Raw genomic sequence first — 23,304 nt, 5'->3', positions numbered from 1 at the left:
GGAGGGTCAGAGAGAGAGGGAGACACAGAATCGGAAGCAGGCTCCAGGCTCTGAGCCATCAGCCCAGAGCCCGACGCGGGGCTCGAACTCACAGACCGCGAGATCGTGACCTGGCTGAAGTCGGACGCTTAACCGACTGCGCCACCCAGGCGCCCCCATTTTAGGAGATTTTTTTAAAAGGTGGCAACTCAAAGCATGTTTCTCACTTATGGTAGGTCAATAACAGCATCTGTGTTTGTGAAGGTCAGCGAGGTACTTGTAATGCTGTCCTTCACTAAATGTGTACAATCTTCATCCCACCTTCCTTAGGAAACCTCCCCTGATCGCGGTGAAGGCTATGTTCCCTGCTCTATGTTTCCTTGTTCTTTTTCCTTCGTTAACATAACACTGATTACATTTTCTTATTATTACTCATTTAATGTCTGTCTTACCTCTGATACAGAACATTTCATGAGGGCAAGAACTGAAAATAGCCCTAGTGCCTGGCACAGTACTTTGACCTAAGTGAATACTAAGTAAAATTGGCTATAGAATTCTATGTGATTAGTTAGACATTATTTTCAGCTGTATATGTCAAGCCCTACAACACATTTTCTAATATAAAAGAATTCTGGTCATAGGCATCTCAGGGCTAGTATGAAAACTCCACAGAGTTATTAGGTTCCCAAGGCTCCTTTTTTTCTTTTTATTCTATTTTCCTCCTTCTTGGTTAACATCCGCAGGGTGACCTCATGCTCCAAGATGGCTACCATCACTGTAGTAGCAGAATAATGGCCCTCAAAGATGGCCATGTCCTTATGCTCAGAACCTATGCATATGGTACTTTTCCATGGCCAAAAGGCTTTGCAGATGTGAATGATGTGAAGGACCCTGCTATGCTGAGATTAGCCTGTATGATTCAGGTGGGCCCCATCGAATCACATGAGTCCTTAAAAGAGGGGAATTGTTCCTGGCAGCCAAAAATCAGAGAGATGCCACAGTAAGGATTTGGGCTGTCACTGCTGGCTTTGAAGATGGAAGATGGGATGTGGGCAGCCTCTAGATGCGGGAAAAGAGATGGAAAAGATTCTCCCTTAGATCTTCTAGAAAGGAACACAGCCCTGCTGACGTCTTGACTGTATTTTATTTTTTCCTAATTTTAGTGAGATATAATTGACATATAACACTATATACATTTAAAGTGTACAACATGATGATTTGATAGGTGTATACATTGCAAAATGATTGCAATGATAAATTTAGTTAGCATCCATCACCTCACATAATTATAAAATTTTTTTGAGGTGAGAATGTTTAAGATCTATTCTCTCAGCAACTTCAACTGTGCAATACACTACTGTCCATCATATTGTATATAAAATACCAAGAACCTATTTATTTTATAACTGGAAGTTTGTAACTGTTGACCACCTTCACCCATCTCCCCCCCCCCCCCCCCCCCACACACACACACTCACCCTGGACCTCTGGCAACCACCAATCTGATCTCTGTATCTATGAGTTTGCTCTTCTTAGACCCCACATGTAAGTGAGATCATATAGTATTTGTCTTTCTTTGTCTGACTTATTTCACTTAGCACCATGCCCTCAAGGTCCATCCTTGTTGTCACAAATGGCAAGACTTCCTCCTTTTTTTCATGGCTGAATGATATTCCAGCGTGTGTATATGTGTGTGTACACACATCAAATACATACATACATATATCACATTCTCTTTAGCCATTCATCTGTTAGTGGACACATAGGCTGTTTTCATGTCTTGACATGAGATATAATATTTATACTACTTATTTATATACTGCAATGAACATGGGGATGCAGATATGTCTGACACAGTGATTTCATTTCATTCAGATATATTCCAAAATGTGGAATTGCTGGACCACATAGTTCTATTTTTAGTGTTGTTTTGTACAGTAGCCATCTGACATCTTGATTTTAGCCCAGTGGGACTCATGTAGGATTTCTGACCTACAGAGGAAGTGTAAGATTTGTATTAAGTGTAAGATTTGTATTCTTTCAAAAATTTTTTTTAATGTTTTTATTTATTTTTGAGAGAGAGAGAGAGAGAGGACGAGCAGGGGAGGGGCAGAGAGAGAGGGAGACACAGAATCTGAAGCAGGCTCCTGGCTCTGAGCTGTCAGCACAGATCCCCACACGGGGCTGGAACTCACAGACCACGAGATCATGACCTGAGCCGAAGTCGGATGCCTAACCAACTGAGCCACCCAGGAGCCCCAGGATTTGTATTCTTTAAATCACTAAGTTTGGGTCTGCTTCTAAACTGAATTAGTTTCTTAGCAGCTTTCCCAGAAGTCCTGATAATTCTTCCACTTACATCTCAGTGACCAGAACTTACAGGACCACACCTACTCTTACAGACACAAAGAAATGCACTTCTGTCTCAAATGAAAGCAAGGTTTTCCCTGGCTCTTCATCAGAAGAGGAGAGAATAGATAATGGAAGGTAGCCAGAAACTTTAGCCACCATTTGTTTAACAAGAGCATAATTAGATGAACACAGTTGAAAAACTAGAAAATTAGGAAAATGATATGATTTTCATAGAAGTTGATTTCCCATTTGTCAATTAATTTAACAAATGGATATCCTTCCTTTATCTTTTCAGTTATCTACATTTCCTTCAATTTTTGTCCATCTAATTTTCATCTTAGAAATGGATGCTTTTAAAGTTTCTATACTTTGAGGAAATTAAGAGCTACAGATTCCATAAATAAGAAAGCTTGAGTCAAACCAGCTTCTACAAGAACAAAGTAGAATTACTTCTTTAATGTCTTTCCTTTAGCTTTATTATTTATTTGAATATGAAATATTCTCTCTGGTTCTTGTAGTAAACTGAAAGTCCCCCAAAGAGCCAACCTTTCAGGTTGTCCAGAGTGCTAGATGCTTCCATGTGCCTATTTTAGCACACAAGAGCACTAAGGATTCCTATCAACACAACTGGATATTGTATTTCACTGTACTTGTTCTTCTTTCTTTTTTAAAAAATTTAAAAAAGTTTTTACCTATTCACTTTGAGAGAGAGAGAGATAAAGAGCAAGCTGGGGAGAGGCAGAAAGAGAGGGATAGAAAGAGAATCCCAAGCAGGCTCCACACTGTCAGCACATAGCCTGATGTGGGGGATGAACTCATGAACCATGAGATCATGAACTGAGCCGAAATCCAGAGTCGGACGCTTAACTGACTGAGCCACCCAGGCAGCCCACTTCTGTTATTTTTAAGTCAGGAAACAGGCAAAGGGTGATTAATGCTGAGAACTTCCAAAGGGTGTAAGAGATACAGCCTCATCCTTGATTACCAGACACTCGGATGCTTGTTTCTCATGCCCTTGTCATTCTGTCTTCCTGTGCCTCTGTTCTGCAATCTGTGCAGACAGCCAGTTCTGCCTCATCTTCTGGGCAGTCTTTGCTCCGGGAACTTTTTCTCTGTTCTCCTCTCTGTCAGTCCCCAGAGAGGACAAGGAGGGCTGAAATCGTTCATGCCTCCTGACTCTTTTCCATGGGCAGGTGCATGCTGCAGCCAACATCCCAGTCAGCCCTGCTGGTGGGCAGACATGACTTGTAAGGACTTTCACACCAAAGGGCATGTCATTACAAGGATTTCTGAATTGTCATTCTGTTAGCACAACCTGGGTCAAGAGAAAGCAAAACATACCTCCCTTCCTACTTCTCATCTTTGACACTAATCTCTTGGCCAATCATTTTTCACATCTTCTATATATCTGGCTTGATTCCCTTATCATTCTGTTCATCTTGCATTCTCAAGCTTATCCTTTCTGAGCCAGGGATCCAGAACTCTTGTGCTATGGCAGCTGGTGGGACAACACTGGGCTTCCAGTGGCTGCCATGACAAATCAATGAACAGATACTTTTAGGGCCATCTGTGTTCAAGACCCGATCAGTCTGAGGCTGCACACCCATAATTCCTCATACCATCAAAGCACAAGAGAAACTTTTTCTGTGCAAAGAGAACTTTTTAGATATTATCACTGTTATCTGTGATTCCCTCCTCTCACCCCCCACAGGCTACATAGGAAACCTTGATACAAAGCATGTAAATGACTTGTCATTGCCTTCATCTGAGAGTGGTGTTGAGCAATTGTTATCGTAGGCTCTTCTGTGTGTATGGGGCCCTTCAGCTTAATGTTCATTGGTTATAATTGGGCTGTGTGGTGCTATTTTATTTTATAAAACTACACCATGGTATATGCTGCTATTCTGGTTTTAAATAGTAAACAAATGCAACTAATCAGGCTCTCTTTTTAATCTTGTGAACACTGCAAATGTCACCTGAAATTCTTCATCACCAAGATTGTATTCTTAATTGACATTTCTTAACAAAGAGATCGTGTCTTCAAAACAAACTAATTAACATCACAGCAAGAAAATCCAAAATCTTAATGGCATTTACTCATGTTCTATTCATTCTATACGTTGTTCTAAAATGGTCTTATGTTCAACTGACTGCATCAAAAATTCTGCAGCAGCTACTTTAAACAGTTGTTAAAAACCTGGCAAAGCATTTGAGTATAAGCTGTAAAAGTGTGATTTCTTTGCAGCACCAAAATTTTCTTGAAAATAATGGCTACATGGAAATTCAGTAGGCATGGTCAACTCAGAATGGCTTATGTAAGCATTTGCTTAACAAATTACATCTATTGGAATAATTATAGATTTATTAAAAATAAATATCATTTAATCGAATTTCAGAAGAATTAGGCATATTTGAAGATTGTCACATCAGCAGAGGCCACTAGTAAAATCTGGAAACATGAAGGTCAGCATGAGGTCAGCAATCTTTGCAACCTTCACCATCAGCTATAGGTTGGCTATACAAGAAGTTGACTACTTCCTGTCTCCTCTCCCAGAGGGGCAGAGTCACAAGAAGGGAGGAGTGGGGGAGGAGGGGCGCGGTATGTGAAGGCCGTAAGCATGGCCAGTTCTGGTGAGGGGAGAACAGATTTGAATCAGACATGAGACTAATTTTTAACAACCGAATCTGCTACAGAATCTGTACAGAATATAATAAGGACTGGAAATAGGGTTTGAGACAAAATAGTTGAGAGGGCATTTATTCTAAAGAAATACAACTATTTCCTAATAAAAATCCAATGAGTTGAGACAATAAACTAGATCTACAGGTACCATGTTTACCCTTCTTCGAAAATTGATCTCAGGCATATTTCCCTATAAGAAGAATAAATTATAAAACATAAACAATAGAGATGACAAATTTCTGTGTAGTTTTTCATTTATATTTGCATGGGCCTTGTTCCACACAGCTACTCTAATCATACTGCAATAAACAGAGCTACTGTTGATATAATGATATATTCATCTCCTTTTTAGGAAAAAAAACCTATTTGAACCCTTACGGAAGGGCATAGGATTATCTCATAAATTTCTGATTACAAACTCCTAACACTACCCACCCTGCAACATTTATTTAGTAGTTTGTTATGGTTTGTATGTGTCATTGGACTCTAACAGAGTGGCAAATTATAAATTTAGAGCAACTGTTTTCAAAATATTCGCATTTGATACAATTTGTGAAAAACGGAATACTAAGTTTAAACGTGGTTATCGTTTTCTTTACGTGGAAATGGAGCCAGAGAGGAAAACAATGATCCTCCCATACAAGGAAGGACACTGAAGATGCTGTTTTAAGAAGTTGTGTTCACTTAGATCAACATCAAAGGAAAAAGTGTAGTTTAAGTCTTTTGGAATAAGAAATGCATACCTATACTTATGCTGCTTTGCTATTTTTTTTAAAGGACAGAATTGTATTATTTTGGAAAAAAAGAGTTTAGACATAAAAGATGAACCAGACATAAGGAACCAACCATGAAAATAAACATCTGCAAGTCTTTGAGTCTTTTATCAATTTAATGCCTGGAAGTAGACTGTGATGATTCTTCCTTTATTAATCCTTAATAACAGGATAGATATCCCCCACCGCCTCCACATCCCCCTGGCCGATATTACAGACAAAAACATTCTTTCGGGATAGCAGGGTAAGTATGTAACAATATATTAATTCAGATCCTGAAATATTTTGTTATTCTAGTGAGCTGAGAGAGTTTATGCATTTTCCCAAAGTGTTTCATTGATATAGATATGACATTTACTTCCCGATATACCAAACAGGATATACCATTCTGGCAGTTCCAAATGTAGACATAATTTTGCTGGGTTTCTAGGATTCTATTGTATCATTTGCTGCCACATTATTCTCAAATAAAGATATTTCGTGCCCTAGCTTCACCCCTCTGTAAACATCGTATTTCAAGATTCGTTTTGCAAAATGTCCAGGTAGGAAGAGATCATGAAAAGGAAAAGATAAATGTAAATTTAATATTCATTGCTAGATTCAGTATGTTGTATTTGCTTAAGTACAAAAGAAATATACTGTACATCACTGATTTAGTTTGAAACTGTCATCAGTTAGTTTGAAACTGCCAGAAGAAAAAGAATTCTTTGAGACAATATTTTGGCTGTTTATAAAAAATAATGGATAGATTGTAAGCAGGCACAGGAAAGTGAAGTTCTGTTTCCTAAGCAATTGCTCCTGTACATAACTCTGAATTGACTCTAAAAGTTTTCTACTTGAAAGTGCCTGTCCAAAGCCAAAGTTAGTGGAAGAATTCAACCTTGAAGGAAAATGAATCTCGGGCAAGAAAGAGAATTTTTCCAGTAAGCACAGAAGAACAATTCAGGCTAGGTAATAAGAGTGAGCCTTGAAAAGAAGAATTATCTCATTGATCTTGCCTGGCTGCTCAGGTGAAATATTCAGTGGAAGAAGCTCACAAAAGAAGAGGACACTTATGAGCGAATGGTGACAATTTAAGTAAAAAAAAAAAAATAATACAAAGTGTGCTATTACTGCCATTTGGGGAAATGGTTTAAATTTCCTTAAGAATCAAAACACCTATACATCAGGTCATGATGGAAAAAAGTGCAGTCATTAGAACACGATATAGAGAAACAAATGAAGGTAGGTTTTCCTTCTATGTGAAGGTAATATAAAGCATCTATACAGAGTAAAAATCAGTAAAGTTTAGGCTCTCTCTCTCTTCCATGCCCTGTTTATAAGTTTTTGAAAGGCCCTTGATCAAAGCACATGATTAATAAGATAAATCTTCATACAATTTGTTTATATTCACTTTATGTCTAAATTATGTCATTTATACACATTCTGAATTTTATGAGAATGGGACCCACTCAAAATTCGCTAGGACCACTTACACATTTGAGAAGAGTTGAATAAAAGAAATATTAGCTGAAAGTTTGTACAATTTAGAGTAATCCAAAATTTGGCATAAGACATTAGCGTAAACTCCTTTGGAATTACAAAGAAAGTACAACCTGAGTTCTCAACATAACTTATTTTTTAGTCTCTTTAAATGTAGCAAATGAGTTGAGTTTTAATATTTATATTCTGAATGTATTCCTAGGGTGGAAAAAATGATTTCAAGTCTTGCAACTTCCAAAGAAGCAGCAATAACTTATTAATTGTGCCCTGGGTGATCTTAAAGTATGGCAGAAAAACAGCCGTGGAGACTTCCAAAGATGCATAAAGTTCTCCTAGGGGGAACAGTAGGGACACAGGGAGAATCTAGCTGCAGAAGTATTTCAAAAAAGCCATTTACGTGTTGAAGAAAAGGATTTAATCAATAGTGTTACAGCTGTGAAGCTAATATGCAGGTCAGAAGTCCCACCACAAGGGACTGGTACATATATTTTGTAAACAAGTCATTCAGTCCTACATTTTCTCCCCTTCACAGCTCCTCACATAGTAATAATATGTCCCTAAGGTTTCAGGATGAGAATCATGATGTCTGCTAATTTCTTCAATAATAATAAACATGATGTTGATGGCAATTATGAGAACGACTATTTACAGAAACCTCATTCTATGCCAAGATCCTAAGTCCTTTATATGTATTATCTTATTTAAAGTAAAAACAGTGCTGTGGTTTTCCTCAAAAGGAAACCGAAGCTCCAGGAGATAATGTAAACGCAGACCCACAATCATCCCTGACCTCACCATACATGTATGCATTCCCTGTAAACAATACATCCATTTCCTTCAAGTTCTGGAAGATCTGAGGAGAATCAGGACCCTCAAGACCAGGGACAAACACATGATCCAGAGCTGGTTGGCAGATGGAGTGAAAAGGAAAGGAATGTCTGGATGCTGGAATCAAGAATCATAACAGGCCAGATGGATGATGGTTCATGCGCACAATAACATGCTCTAGTAGTTAATGAGAATGGCTAGGTGGTTCCTGTCACTGGAATAACACCGGGTAGAGATATTGTGGAAATTCATCTGAACCCAGTTTTGGGGAAAAGATTCCTTATTTTAGAGTGGATATTTTTGGGGAAAAATCAAGGTGAAAGAAGACCTCTATTTAATCTATCCCAGTGAGTAATGCCACGAAACGCCTTCATGAACTAGCAAGAAATGGAGAGCTCTAGAAAGTATATACCAGCACACAGGGACAAGAAAGTTCTTATAAAAACTGGAGTCCAATCTGGAAGGGTAGCAGTGGTGCTTGCGTTTCTCAAGGGTCCTTAACTCGTCTCTATTTTTCAGGATAGATGTCCTACATATTGCAACGGAGGCTAAACTGTGGCTAACTAGGGAAATGTTACCAGCCTTTGAGGCAGTTAATAGAAGGAGAACAACAGAAAATCTTTAGGATGTTCATTTTGGAGTCATCTATCCTTCTAACGACCTAGGATACTTGGTTGACTGCCTAACGCCATTTGAATGGGTAATAAAATGAGTCACCGGGACTAGTACATACATCGCTTTTAACCTTGCACCCGAAGAAATGAGAAAGAAAAAAACCCTGACAGGCATACTGATATTAGAAACGCAGTCACAAAAAGCAGTTCACAAAAGTAACCTTGAACAGAGGAGCGAAAACACACTTGTATGGAACCAACAGGTGCTAATATTATCTTTTTATCAATCCATAGCGTTGTTTTGAAGCTTACCTGAGTTACCATAAATGATGAGCTTAAAACAATGCTCAATTGGCAGAGCTGGTCCTATTTTTATGTGTGACAGAGATTTAGCATGGTTAAATGATTTGCCTAAGGGCCCATAGTTAATAATTGTTAAAGACAAGAGTTGAATGAAAGACTTAGGATTTAAAATTCAGTTTTCTTTTAGCACATCATGATGCCAATTCCATAAGACACATTTCTTCTGGTCTATTTTTTCCCCTCAAAAATCAGTTTATATGGAAGCAAATAGAAGAGAATTACTACCCGCTAATGATTTAAATAGACCAAATTATAAGATACAAAATGCCATGGTTGGAAAAATGCTCTGCTTACCTTATTATTCACAATTATTATATTCATAAAATTTGCATTTTAAAATTACTTTATAATCTGCATGCTATAGAAGATAACTGGGCACTGATTTAAATACTTTTTTCTGTCTTAAAAATTAGAGGTAAAATGTGATTAATGGCACAAATATTAAAGGTAGATGCTTGTGCATTTGTATAAAAGTCAGTATTAGAAATGTCACTTCTGGCTCCCGAATACATTTGCCAACGTGAGAAAATGATGACAAGTTCTAATTATAAGGTTATCACAGTGTATGTAGAATAAAGACTAACCACTTCTGGAGGTTCCGGGGGGAAAACCCTTCAGGGTAACAAAAGTCTTTGTTACCATATGGATCTTCAGTGGAGCCTGACAACTTTAAGAGTCTGCTGGTCAGTGCAAATTTTCTAAGATCTATAACCACAAATGCTGGTAGAAGACCATTATGTTATTCATAAGATTTCAAACTATGATATAATAGAACAAGTTAATAGAGTTGATAATGAGAAATTGAAAAAAAGATACAGCTTTCTCATTCTTTTTGTAATTATACGGTTACATTCCCTCTCTATGATTTCTACAAGTAAAAATTGTTCTGGTTTATGAAACACATGTTTGAGAAACACAGCTAGAAGCTTCACCCAAGATGCTCTTCCATTTGGATGGCAATCAAAAGATGTTTCTGTAGGAGTCATAGTGAAAAATGTGTGCTCGATTGACACTAGTTTTATACAGAAATAACATTGGTATCATGTTGCGTGGAGACAGCTCTCTTCTACTTAACCAGAATTTCAAGACGTGTTTAGTAGTTAGGAAATGTATCCTCCACTTGACATGTAAGGATTTTAGCCTTTGTCAAACTTTTTTTTCCCCCACAATCAATATTCAAGCAAAGATAGCAGATTGCTATTCATATCTGTTACGTCAACATTTTCATCAATCCCCCCTTTCCACTTTAAATACAAGAATGTTCAAAAACATTGTTCGATTAACATTTGGGGCTTTTGTCACCATGACATTAGGCCTTTTTCAACAGGACATGAGGATACACTAGAAGCTGGGTTCTACCACAGCTTAACAGACCAAACCAGAAAGCTACAGTTGTGGAGTTTCATTAAATTAACGCGCTTCTAAGATCACTCTTTCCTGATCAGTATCCAAACTGATTTTTGATTAGTATTCCATTTGTAATGTTACTTAGATTTCTCTCTCTGTCTTGATATATAGATATACATATACATATATATGGTCATAATAATTATTTATTAGTGTTCTCTTTTTAAAGTGTACTTTAAAAGCATGATAAACTTACCTTAGAGAGCCCACCTACTTCCAAATAAAAGCAGATAATGAACACATTCCAGGTGACCCAGAGGGCAGTCCATACTGTGTACTAGAGAGAAGGGGGGAAGGGGGAGAAAGAGAAAAAAATGTAGAGATGAAAGGCATGTATACTAAATAAATCAATAATAAAAATGTCAATAAGTCTAAGTCTTCTGGGAAGAAGCAGGGCGTGCTCAGAAAAGACTACTCCTTATGAGGTCCCCTAAGATCTGGAAATTAAAAATCCAATAGTTTCTACGGCTTTCAGTAGATGCCAATAAGGCTAGATTTATTTTTAAAGTGCTCTGCTGGCCTGCAGATAAAGTTAAATCCATGAGCTGACTTGATTTCTGTTTTCTGAGTATTAGCTTTTCCAGGGAATACAATTATGCAAATTTTCTGTGGGTTATCTATCTATCTTTTAGTTATAATATTAACCTGTCAAATTTTTAGGAAATGTTAGTCAAAACTCAGCACTTACATACCCCCGAATGAAGAGCATGTTTGAAAATGGATGTAGGGAGTAAAATGAACACACTTTCCTGTTGAACTATTTTACTATGAGTAGCGTGTCTGTGCCTCCAACACAATTATGTTAGATATGACCGCTAAAATATTTGAAAAAAAACCCAAAATTAATAAATATGGTTAAGAATGAGCAAATAAACAACAGATTTCCATAATAGGAAAATACCTTCCAATCACATCCAACAAACTCTAAACATGCTTGCCTTACTGACTGATTGGTTTTATCAATGTATTATGTATTAAGAAATGCCTTCTCTGAGAGTACTGGTGAGTCTGAATTAAGGTAGCCTTAGATCAAGACTCATCAGTGCAGAGGGTCTTAGGGTACAAACCACCTGGTTACTGATGAAGAAACTGAAATCTAGAATTGACATAGAATTAGCTTGGATGACTGAGGATGGAATTTACCGTGGGAACACAACACAATGCTTTTCTCATTCATTTTACTTTACCACAAAAGCCTATACGCTGTTAATTCCTTCAGTCGACATACTGATTAAATTATTGCTTTCTACAGTGATTTTAATCATCCCATGCTATTGTCAAATGAAAATAAATATTGAAATCACCTAAGTAACTTATTCTATGCTGTGTCAAGTAACACAATTATGAAGATTAAACACTGTGTAAAATAGCCACGCTCCTATTAGAAACCTTATCAGAAGCCTGTCACTACTTGCAAAATTTAATTTATATTTTGTGTCTGTCATTTATGATTTTTAAAAGGCTTTCAAAATAATCTCACGTAGTTGTGTAGCTTTCTAATTGGATACATTTGATGTCACATCCCATACATCTTTTTTTCTTTCTGGAGAGGAGGTTTTTCTTGTTGTTGTTTGTTTGTTTTAAGAATAATACAATTATAATTATGAGTTAAGGGGGTCCAAAATCACTGAAAATTTAGAAAAGGTGGCAAATATGTTCAAATATTAACACAAATTAAAATATATAGTGAGGCTTTTAGCATTTGTAGATATTGTTGATGCTGACAATATCTTCTGTTAATAAAGTCTTCCGGTATGAATGACTTTAGGCAGTTTTAAAAATGTGCCAAGTACATTGAAATACACTTTTAAAAACCGCAAAAATAGTTCCATGACTATTGAAAATAGCTAAACTTCATCCTCAATGTATATTTTTTGCAAACTGATCAAGTCACAATAACCATAACAAATTTCAAAGCTGCTGCTAATTTAAGATGGTCACTGGTATCTACATTTTTCATTCTAAATTAATCTAATTATGAGTCAATTAGAATGAGAGAGCAGTGCAAACCACTAAGTCATGAGAAAAAAGCCAATGACACAAAGGTTAAGGAAAGGGCATAAAAGAAAGTAAGGCTAACATAAGGAAATAAACAAAATTAACTGCAAAACCATACGATTCTTAATTATTAGGAAGGCAAATTTAAGCCCATAAGTATTCTTTTAGAAAAGACAATCCACCCATAGTTATAACGAATGCATAATAAAACCAATCTACTTTAACATCACGGCACAAACTCAGTGACAGAAGTGTATTCAGGACCTCTCACAAGTTGTACCACTGATGTCATTTGTGAACTCTCAAAGATAAAATTACCAGGCTGAGTAGGCTCCAAGTGTCTGCTGCTAAATTCCCTAACAATAACATGAGTTATTATTCTGCTGCTTTCTATGTTCCTGGTACTGTGTTAAGCACTTTCTATGTTCCTGGTACCATGCTAAGCAGTTGATACAGATCACGTTATTCAGTCATCACACTAAACCCAGGAAGAGAGTAATCTTTTGATCACCTACTTAGTGTCATAATTGGGAGAGGAACTCTCACAGTCTGACTCCAGAGCTGAGCTAAGTATTACATGATAGGCTTCATTTCAAAAGGGTTTTAGGAAAAGGACTACGGAATAATTTGCAAGTTAACACTTCACCAAATTTTGCAACTTATAAAATGACCAGTTCACCAAATTATCGGTTTTCTAAAAATTTATGTCATTTATATAATGAGGCCACTGGCAATGTTTTTGAATAACAATTTCTTTTGTGTTTTGCAACTGATGTGTTACATGTGATACGAAGTTCATGGTTTTTAAAAACAATATTGTAAGCGTCTTTCTTCTAATATATTGGTTTGTTGACAACAAAGATTGTTTGTATGACTGAACGTTGGACTGTTATGAGATGAAAACTACATATCTCAAGTCCGAGATGCAAGTCCGTACATAGAGATAAAGAGAAAGAAGTTTCTAGCAATACAAACATATCCATAGGCATTTACCTAGGCAGGAAGTATTAGGACAACATATGTATTCTTTTTGACATAGGTTATTTTATTTACAATCAATGCAAACAGGAATAAAAAAAAGATAAGACTCCATTTTTAAGAAATACCTTTTGGTTATCATGAAGTATGCCCATATTCTCACATCCAGACACATATACTTGCAGTATAGAAAACCACTTCCCAATATATAAAAAATTACTCTGTATAATTATCTACCTATTTATTTGTTATATTTTGCTTATGTTCGCTGCATATATTAAAAAAAATTTTTTTAACGTTTGGTTTATTTTTGAGAGAGACAGAGTACAAGTAGGGATGGGCAGAGAGAGAGGGAGACAGAATCTGAAGCAGGATCCAGGCTCTGAGCTGTTAAAACAGAGCCCGATGTGAGGCTTGAACTCGTGAACCATGAGATCATGACCTGAGTCGAAGTCAGATGTTTAACCCACTGAGCCACCCAGGCGCCCCAGGGTAAATATATTTTAAATCCTAATTTACATATTCAAAGACTGTAAGATGAAAAAAATGTCCATCTATTCTAAGTAGTAGCCTGGATATTTCAAGGTTTTACAAAGATATTTCAGTGTTTTTTGCTTGAAATGAATTTTGGAAGTCTTGCAGCCTATTTCTTCCTCATTGAGGAATTAGTTTATGACATAAGTTATTTTTACTTCCTGAGCTTGTTTTCCAAATGACAGAAAGGTCATTTATTCATTCATTCACATGTGTATCTGTGTATAATACTGTATCAGATACAGTATTATGTACAATATGTTAGACTAATAATTTAAAAAAGAAAGGTTTCTTGTGAACTCATTGCTCTAACACTTTCTAGAGTTTAGTATTCATCTCCAGAAGAACTTTAAGAGAGTTATGTGCTATCTCTTCATTTTAATGGCTAAAAAAGCAGAGTGAAAGCCAAAAAAAAAAAAAGAAAGAAAAAAAAGATATATTAACAGCTCAATCATTTACTAAGCACTTACTCTGTGTTAGGTTATGTTAAGCAAGTCACATACATTACATAATGTAATTCTTAAAGACAACCTGAGTCAGACTTTTACATATGAAGTTAACTATGGTACAAATAATGGAAATAAATGTCCCAAGGCTTCATAGTGGAGGAGATTGGTGGAGGAGATTTAATATAGGACCAACTAAAAGGAAAATTGACACTCTTTTTTTTAATGTTTATTTATTTATTTACTTTGAGAGACAGAGAGAGAGAGCATGCACAGGGGAAGTGCAGAGAGAGAGGAGAGAGAATACCAAGCAGGCTCCACACTGGGAGCACAGAGCCCGATACAGGGCTTGAACCCTCATGAACCCTTGAGGTCATGCCCTGAACTGAAATCAAGAGTCGGATGCTTAAGTGACTGAGTCACCCAGGCGCCCCAGAAAATTAACACTCTCAGCTGATTCCAGAACAATATGTTTTCTGCTTCATTGTCTAGGGTCAAAGAAACACAAAAGGTACATTCAAACCCTACAACTGACCTTGGTATCCACTAATTATATATAGATACATAGATATAGATATAGATATAGATATAGAGAGATAGATGATAGATAGATAGATAGATAGATAGATACCACACCTTGCTGTGGAGCTTCCTCAAATACGGTAGCAGGAGTCCATAACATTATATTTCTTAGAGAAAAATAAGATGAGGAGTAAGTCAGCTAATGGTAGGTGCAGGCAGAGCAGCATATATCATTTTATCATGTAAATCCTCAGCTAAGCTCAGATTGAGATCAACAAGGCAGGAAAGGCCAGTTTCTCTTATTGAACTATTGTTGGTGTGTTCTGAGATAAGAAATCAATGTCAAGTCCATCCTATGAAATAATTTCATGTAATAACTTTTGATTCATTTATCAATTGTTCATTACAGTATTAAACATATTTTAAAAAATATTTACAAAGAGAGAGAGTGAGAGCAGGGAAGGGCAGAGGGAGAAAGAAAGAGAACTTCTGTTTTTCATGTTTATTTTTGAGAGAGAGCATGAGCCCTGGAGGGGCAGACAGAGAGAGACACACAGAATCCGAAGCAGGCTCCAGGCTCCATGCTGTCAGCACAGAGCCCGATGTGGGGCTTGAACTCATGAGCTGTGAGATCATGATCTGAGCTGATATCAAATTCTCAATCGACTGACCCACCCAGGTACCCCATAGAGAGAGAGGAGCCTGACACAGGGCTTGATCCCAGGCCATGGCATCATGACCAGAGCAGAAATCGAGAGTTGGATGCTTAACCAACTGAGCTACCCAGGTGCCCCAGCTATTAAGCATCTTTAAAGCCTCATGTATACCAGGATAGACCTAGAGCACAGCAATGGATAGGAACAATGGGCATGCCAGGAGAACACTGTTGAATGAAATAAGATGGGCCTGGAAGCAAGGGTTGTAGCTGTGCAGTGTACAAGGGTGGAAAGTGTCACCAGGATCCATGAGAGCACAGGAGGAGGCATTTATCCTGGAGTGGGATGCTCAGGCAAGGCTCCTAAGAGGTGACCATTCGGTGGAAGCACTATTTTAGAGTTTTCCAAGAGGGTAAGGGGACTAGGGCATTCCAGGTAGAAATTACAGAGTGTGCAAACAGAGGAGGCAAGAAACAGCATGTGGTCTTTGGAAAACACAATCATTAAGCATGGCTGGCGCGAGGTGGGGGAGTGGGGCATAAGCAAAGGAGCAGTTTTAATGAGTTCTGAGTTCCATTCGCGGAAGTTAGAAGTTTGCCTATAGACACTGGAGAGTTTGTTTTGTATGGTCCTTGACCATAACCATTTTCATAAGCATGATTAATTCTTTCAATTCTTTAAATTCTTTGATTCTTTGATGTCAGAAATGGTAGTAACTTACCATCTGTGTTTCAGTGTTCCAAAAATTTTAGTTTGAAATGGATTAAACTTAGTTGGCATTACTGGTGTTTTTTTTGGCCAATAAAGGGGGCTAATACTAAGAATACTGCAGGTGAGTTTGAGAGAAAATCTCCCACAATCAAAAACTCTTTCCCCGCTGAGTGAAAAATGTGTGTGAATTTCTGATCCAGGATTCCTCTCACTGCCGCTGAAAAGTTGGGGCCTCTCGAGACACACCTGTGTACCTCTGTGACATATGCCAGATTTATTTTCTGGCTTTTTCAGAATTAACCCCAGACCACCGGTGGTAGATTCGAATCAAAGCATTCATGGGAACAACTCGGGGACGAATTGCCTGTGGCGTAATGAAGATAACATGGCGTAGCCACCCTCCCAGTAACAATATGATCTTCCCATTGAAGGCACTTTTTTTTGAACAGAGTTTCTATGTTTGTGGATTAATGATTCCTTTTTAAAAATTGTTTATATATTTATTTTGAGAGACAGAGAGAGAGCACAAGCAAGGGAGGGGCAGAGGGAGAGAGAGAATCACAAGCAGGCTCCACACTGCCTGTGCAGAGCCCAATGTGGGACCTGATCTCACACACTGTGAGATCGTGACCAGAGCCACAACCGAGTCAGAACCACCCAGTAACCCTGGATTGACGATTCTTCAGGCACTTCTTCCAAATGGACGATTTATACCCATGTTAGAACAAGAGGTAATCTGGAATCCCACACAGGTAACAATATTCTGCGATCAGCTGAGGTGGTAGGGCAGGATCAGTTTCAATGTTAAAATTTATACTGACAATGGCACCATATCATCTAGAATATGGTGGTGAAGCAAAGCAAAGCATCATGATGATCATGATAAAGCAACTTCACAAACCTAACTATAACAGAGGTGAGGCAGATACACATTCACTTCTGCCACTTACTATGTGGGTTCCTGGGGTAGGTCACTTAACCTTCCTTAACTCTTTTCTTGTCTGTAAAATTAGGGATGCTAATAAATGCCCATAGGATATGTGTGAAAATTAAATCCAATGATATCTTTGGCACAGAAGGCTTTCCCACCAATTCATTACTTTCTTTCTCTCCTAAGACGACGACAACAACAACAACAACAACATCAACAACAACAAAAATCATAGAAATTTGATTGGCATATGCATTAAAAGAGAAAATCAACACAAGCAAAAACATGCATTGTTTTTCTTGGAAGATTCTTTTTTTACTTTTTTATATTTTAATTTAATTATTTATTTTTTTAATTTACATCCAAATTAGTTAGCATATAGTGCAACAATGATTTCAGGAGTAGATTCCTTAGTGCCTCTTACCCATTTAGCCCATCCCCCCTCCCTCAACCCCTCCAGCAACCCTCAGTTTGTTCTCCATATTTATGAGTCTCTTCTGTTTTGTCCTCCTCCCTGTTTTTATATTATTTTTGTTTCCCTTCCCTTATGTTCATCGGTTTTGTCTCTTAAAGTCCTCATATGAGTGAAGTCATATTATATTTGTCTTTCTTTGACTAATTTCACTTAGCATAATACCCTCCAGTTCCATCCACGTAGTTGCAAATGGCAGCATTTCATTTGACTGCCAAGTAATACTCCATTGTATATATATACCACATCTTCTTTATCCATTCATCCACCGATGGACATTTGGGCTCTTTCCATCCTTTGGCTATTGTTGATAGTGCTGCTATAAACATTGGGGTGCATGTGTCCCTTCGAAACAGCACACCTGTATCCCGTGGATAAATGCCTAGTAGTGCAATTGCTGGGTCGTAGGGTAGTTCTATTTTTAGTTTTTTGAGGAACCTCCATACTGTTTTACAGAGTGGCTGCACCAGCTTGCATTCCCATCTTGAAGATTCTTAAAGATCTAAATCTGTCTCCTTCTATGCACAAGAGGGAGTTGGGAGAGAGGGAAGCAAAGAAAAGATACCAGAGAAAGAAGTGATGCCAGTTCTAACATGAATGGACTCTGAATGTGTAAGGAACTACATGGGAAAAACAATTAATAAGTATTTATTGAGCATCTATTACATTCCATATTCTCAAAGAACGCTGCCTATTAGGAAGACATAAATGTGAACGAATTGTAAACTATGTTCAAGACACACAACAGTAGTGATTAACTATTAAAGTGCCTGGAAGGAGGGAAGTGTGCTCCAGAGACAGAAAACGTTGCTGTAGCTGGAGCTCAAAAACGAGCAGGGCTACCTGGGTGAGAGGCTGGAGAAGCAGGTAGGAGCAGGGTGCATGGTGCTGAAATGCACAAACTCTCTGCTCTTTCACCTGTGGTGGGGCTAGTGCTCAGCCCCATCATCCTTCTCATGACTCATTCAAAGACCTTTCATCACCTCCAGAGACCCCTGGACCTGGTGCCTCCCCATTCTTTGCATAACGAGTTCCTGGAGAACAGGGATGCTGTAGTTTACTTTCTTCTCTATGTATCCAGCCCTAGCAAAGTCTAGTAGGGCCACAATTAATGTTTAATGAGTGAATGGGAACTACTGCTATTGACATCCTACTACGTGCCCTGCAGTGCCTTCTTCCCACAACACTTCGGTCTTCCTCTTCCCTGGTGAATTCACACATTGCAGATCTCAGCTCCCCAGTGACTTCTGCAGAGCCCATTTCCCCATTATACATCTCATGGCACAGTGTGCTCCTTTGTAACACTGGTCACAGTTGCAATTTACCATTTACCTGGATGATTATTTGATAATATGTAAGGTAAGTACCCAAGATGGCAGAGAATACATGTGTCCGTATTTGATCACCAACGTAGCCCATACTTAATACAATGCCAAACGCATGGCAGAGACCCAATAAATAGAGTTTGAATAAATAAGTTAATTAAATAAAGGAGAAAGGAAGTTAAGAAAGAAGGGAAGTGGGGTACCTCGCTGGCTCAGTCAGAAGAGCAAGTGACTCTTGATCTTGGGGTTGTGAGTTTGAGCCCTCCTGTGGGGTGTGGAGATGACTTAAATAAATAAAACTTAAAAGAAAAAAAAAAGAAGGTAGGGAAGAAGGGAGCAGGAAAGGAGAGGAGAGAGGACACATTGATTGTGGGATCAGTGTTTGGTCATGTGGTCAGCCAAGGATATTCTTAGATTTTATCCTGCTAAGAGTTATCAAAGAGTTTTAAGCCAGTGATTTAGGAAAAGTGCAAAGGACACACTGGAAGGTAGGAAGGCTGAAAGCAAGCAGGAAGTCCCTATTCCGGAAAGAGAAAGCAGAGGCCTCATCCAAAGCAGTAGCTGTGTGACGAATGTGTAGAGCTAGTATTTAGAGGGTACAATCAATAGGACTAGATAATGCCATTAATGTGTACCAACAGCTTCATTCCAGAGAGGACACTGGTTTCACAGCCATCGAGGACTGTGGGCTTCATTATTATCATAAATAAAATATCATAAAATAAAAGGTGTGTATTGAGTACAAGTGCTGTGTTTGTGGCAACAAACTGGAAGATAGAATCCAATATAATAGTTTGATATTATGCACACTGAAGTGTTTTATACTACAAGTCCAACTTCATGAGATACCCTTCTAGCAGATTATACAGAAAGAAAAGTAAAGCAGACATTGTTTGGTCCCTGCAGCTGGTTTAGTGATATCAAATGCTCCTAATGCCCCCGGGGCAGCCATGTTGAGTGCAGAGTGTCGGCTGTGGGCCAGCTACATTCACCTTGATATGGTGAAAGGTGCAAAAAAGCCAATTTTGAGATTAAAAATAGAGAATTAATGCACTCACAGAAAAATGTGTAGCTTTATTTTTTCCATAGATTAAATAAAGATTGAAAGATGGCATATGTTTAAGTCTATGGTTTTCTTCTAGTAAGGCAATGTCACTGCATTGCAAGAAAATACTCACTAGTCCTACTGAACACTGTGTTATTTATTCAGGTTCAACGAGCATTTTAGATATGTTATTCCTAGTTACAATCACTTATATATGCTTATTATTGCTCACAACCTTATACATGTAGCCTAAAATACTGCCTTCTTTTCATACAAAACTAATTACTGTGAATAATTTCCATTCCACTGTGGTACAAAGCATACACTTCCTTAAACTGTCCTACAAAGGAGGGTGTGCTGACCGTATTTGGTATAGTAGGGAGTATGGAATTAACATTTCAAATTTATCGTAACAAAATGGAGAAATGTTCAGTGATATAAAGTATTAAATACATCAGGGATGAGTATTGAATACTGAATAACATTTACAATGTCCTAAATCCTAAATCAACTAAAATTAAATGATATTATTGTTATCAGATGGTAAACAGTTATGGCTAGGTAAGTCTGCTTTTTCAGGATAGTGACATATGTCCCAGAAATGACAGTTAATGCACATTTATATCTCATCATGCCATCCGGATCACAGACAGACCTACTCTATCCAAACCCTGTTTTAAAATATCTTTTTATTTTTAATGTTTATTCATTTTTGATGAATCTAATCTAATCTAATCTAATCTAATCTAATCTAATCTAATCTTCTGTTAGTAATTTTGTAGCATTTATTACAAGCATTTATAAATGTGTAGCATTTACTACAAGCATTTATTATGATAAAAAGACGACTTACCACCACGATATATCGAGGTCTGTACTGAATGGTTCCAAACAAACCCAATATGACGACTATTATATGTAGAAAATTTCCAAGAATTGGTGCCCACTGGAAGCCAAGGAAGTCAAAGATTTGCCTCTCTAACGCTGAGAGCTAAAATAAAGCAAAGAGAATCCATTAGCTTCTAACCCAAGCAGAATCACACCATTTTAATATGTATCACACAGCTAGAAAAGTCTGCATATTTGGTTTCAATCACACATACGGACGTCATCATCACTACCGTTGTGATACCCATTTCATGTCCTGTTTTATGCAACTTCTCTCAGAAAATGTACTAAGATAACTAAGAGGATTATGACTTCAAGTAAAAATAAACTTTAAACCTATCTGGAGAGCTCAACATATACTCCTTAAATCATTTTCTGTAGTAGAAGATCCAGGCAGATATTTTAGAATATCATATTCTATGATATCAGTTCTTGATTTTTTTAAGTAAAATGATTGGCTTAGTATAACACACTTGGAAAAATAGCTACAAGCTTGAGTGCTAGAACTGGTATGATTTGGGGGAAAAATACAAAACCCAAAGTCTCCAACTCACCCCTGGCTTCCTTTAAGAAACACAAATTACCAAATCTGTTTGGTTTCTTTGCTTTCATTAGTCTGTCATTGACGATAATGACCAACCACTTTTTCAAAATGAAGCTTTCTCATTTATTTAGTTCTGGGCTCAAGGCTCCCATGTAAAACTAAGTTAAATCATTCCTTTGAATCATATTTATTACCATCATATACCTACATGGAAATTCATCTTAGATTAGGTAAAACCCTTTTTGAATAGGGAAATAAAAATTACAGGACATTACAATCATAGACATGCTACGGTTTATTACATCTGCATTATACACAATTACATTTTAAACAATTACACAATGTAATAAAATATACACTTAAATAATCTGTGTATGATTTATGAAACAGATGAATTTCATATAGTCTAGTGAATGCCAAAAATGTCATTATCATATAAAAGTGATATTTATTGTATTTTATATCTAAAACTTTTATAGTTCCACCTGCTGCGTTTGGACACTAATTTTATACATTTCAGACATTTTTCTGGATTTACTTTGATAAAGTAGTAATTTTAATAAAATGATCCAACAATTGGTTATGTTGATGGCCCTAGAAACCGCAGATTTGAAATCAAAATGGTACCCTAGGTATTTTTCTAGTTATGTGGCAGGTGTATGCCTGAATAGCTTTAATTTCCTTGGACATAAAGAAATGTCCTCCATCCAGTAAGCTGAATTTACCTTGGTTAAAATTCACCTTCAGCAAGCTGTGGAGGAGAAGAGAAATGAGCAAATGCCGAAAGACAACCACACCAGAACCACATTCATTTCATGGGTATTTCCTGATCATCAAGTGATCTGTCACTATCCCCTGCTCTCATGAATGGGAAGATGCACAGAAATGGCTAAAACACAAAATAATCACAGCAAGGTAAGAAGTAGAACCGTGCTTTTAATACCCTGTTTGTCTGCTTGTGACTCTAATTAGTTCCCTGGAACCTTCCCCTAAAAATGCAGCATTTTATTTATTGGCCCATCAGTGATGTAAATATGCAGTTTTTTTTATGTCCAAACGGGATGGATGTGCTCAGATAAAAAAGAAACCCTGAAGAGCAGCTGCAGGCAATTTATTCTGAAAAGCAACCCTATTTTAAAGCTGTCGCGCATCACAAAAACCTTTAAAGTGAACTTTTCAAACAGAGAAAAATCCATTTTCTTTTCTGTCAGAAGCTGCATGGATAGCATTCTCTTTTATGATATTAAAGAAAACACATATAATGAAGGAGAAGCCGCATTAACACCACTTATTAGGAAATCTGCGCTTAAATATTAGAAAATCTGCATTCTTTAGTGGAGACACTATATCTATTAATATTTATTTTCGGATAACTTACTTAGAAATGGATTCATGGTGGCTTGAAATAGGAACACAAAAGTTCAGCAAAAAAAAAAAAAGAAAAGAAAATCTAAACAAGGAGGGGATCACACCAAGGATTAAAAGAGAGGCAGCTATAACAGCTATACAAACCATGAAAACTAGGTTTCAGTAACTGACTGTTAATGAACAGGGTTTGAAATGCACGGGTTCTTACGTGAGGATTCTTTTTGATAAGTACAGTATGGTACTGTAAATGCATTTTCTCTTATGATTTTCTTAAAAACATTTTCTTTCTCTAGAGTGCATAAAACATACCAAATACGTGCTGATTGATAGTTTATGTTATTGTAAGGCTTTCAGTCAACAGTAGGCTATTGGTATTTAATTCAGGTGAGTCGAAAGTTGTATTTG

General features: G+C 37.3%; 1 protein-coding gene across 1 annotated transcript in view; it reads right to left on the bottom strand.

Annotated features, from left to right (window-relative positions):
- Positions 1–23,304, bottom strand: part of NKAIN3 (sodium/potassium transporting ATPase interacting 3) — a 312,172-nt gene that overhangs the window by 266,198 nt on the left and 22,670 nt on the right. Inside the window, exons 3-5 of the mRNA XM_047841962.1 lie at positions 22,159–22,282; positions 20,953–21,090; positions 10,678–10,758 (exon numbers count right to left, since the gene is read on the bottom strand). Of these exons, the coding sequence (XP_047697918.1) occupies positions 10,678–10,758; positions 20,953–21,090; positions 22,159–22,282 (343 nt within the window). The remainder of the gene's footprint in view (positions 1–10,677; positions 10,759–20,952; positions 21,091–22,158; positions 22,283–23,304) is intronic.

This window comes from Prionailurus viverrinus, chromosome F2, assembly GCF_022837055.1.
Source record: "Prionailurus viverrinus isolate Anna chromosome F2, UM_Priviv_1.0, whole genome shotgun sequence".
Lineage (NCBI taxonomy): Eukaryota > Metazoa > Chordata > Mammalia > Carnivora > Felidae > Prionailurus > Prionailurus viverrinus.
The sequence above is the reverse complement of the archived record's forward strand: the minus strand, read 5'-3'. Positions and strand labels throughout refer to the sequence as shown.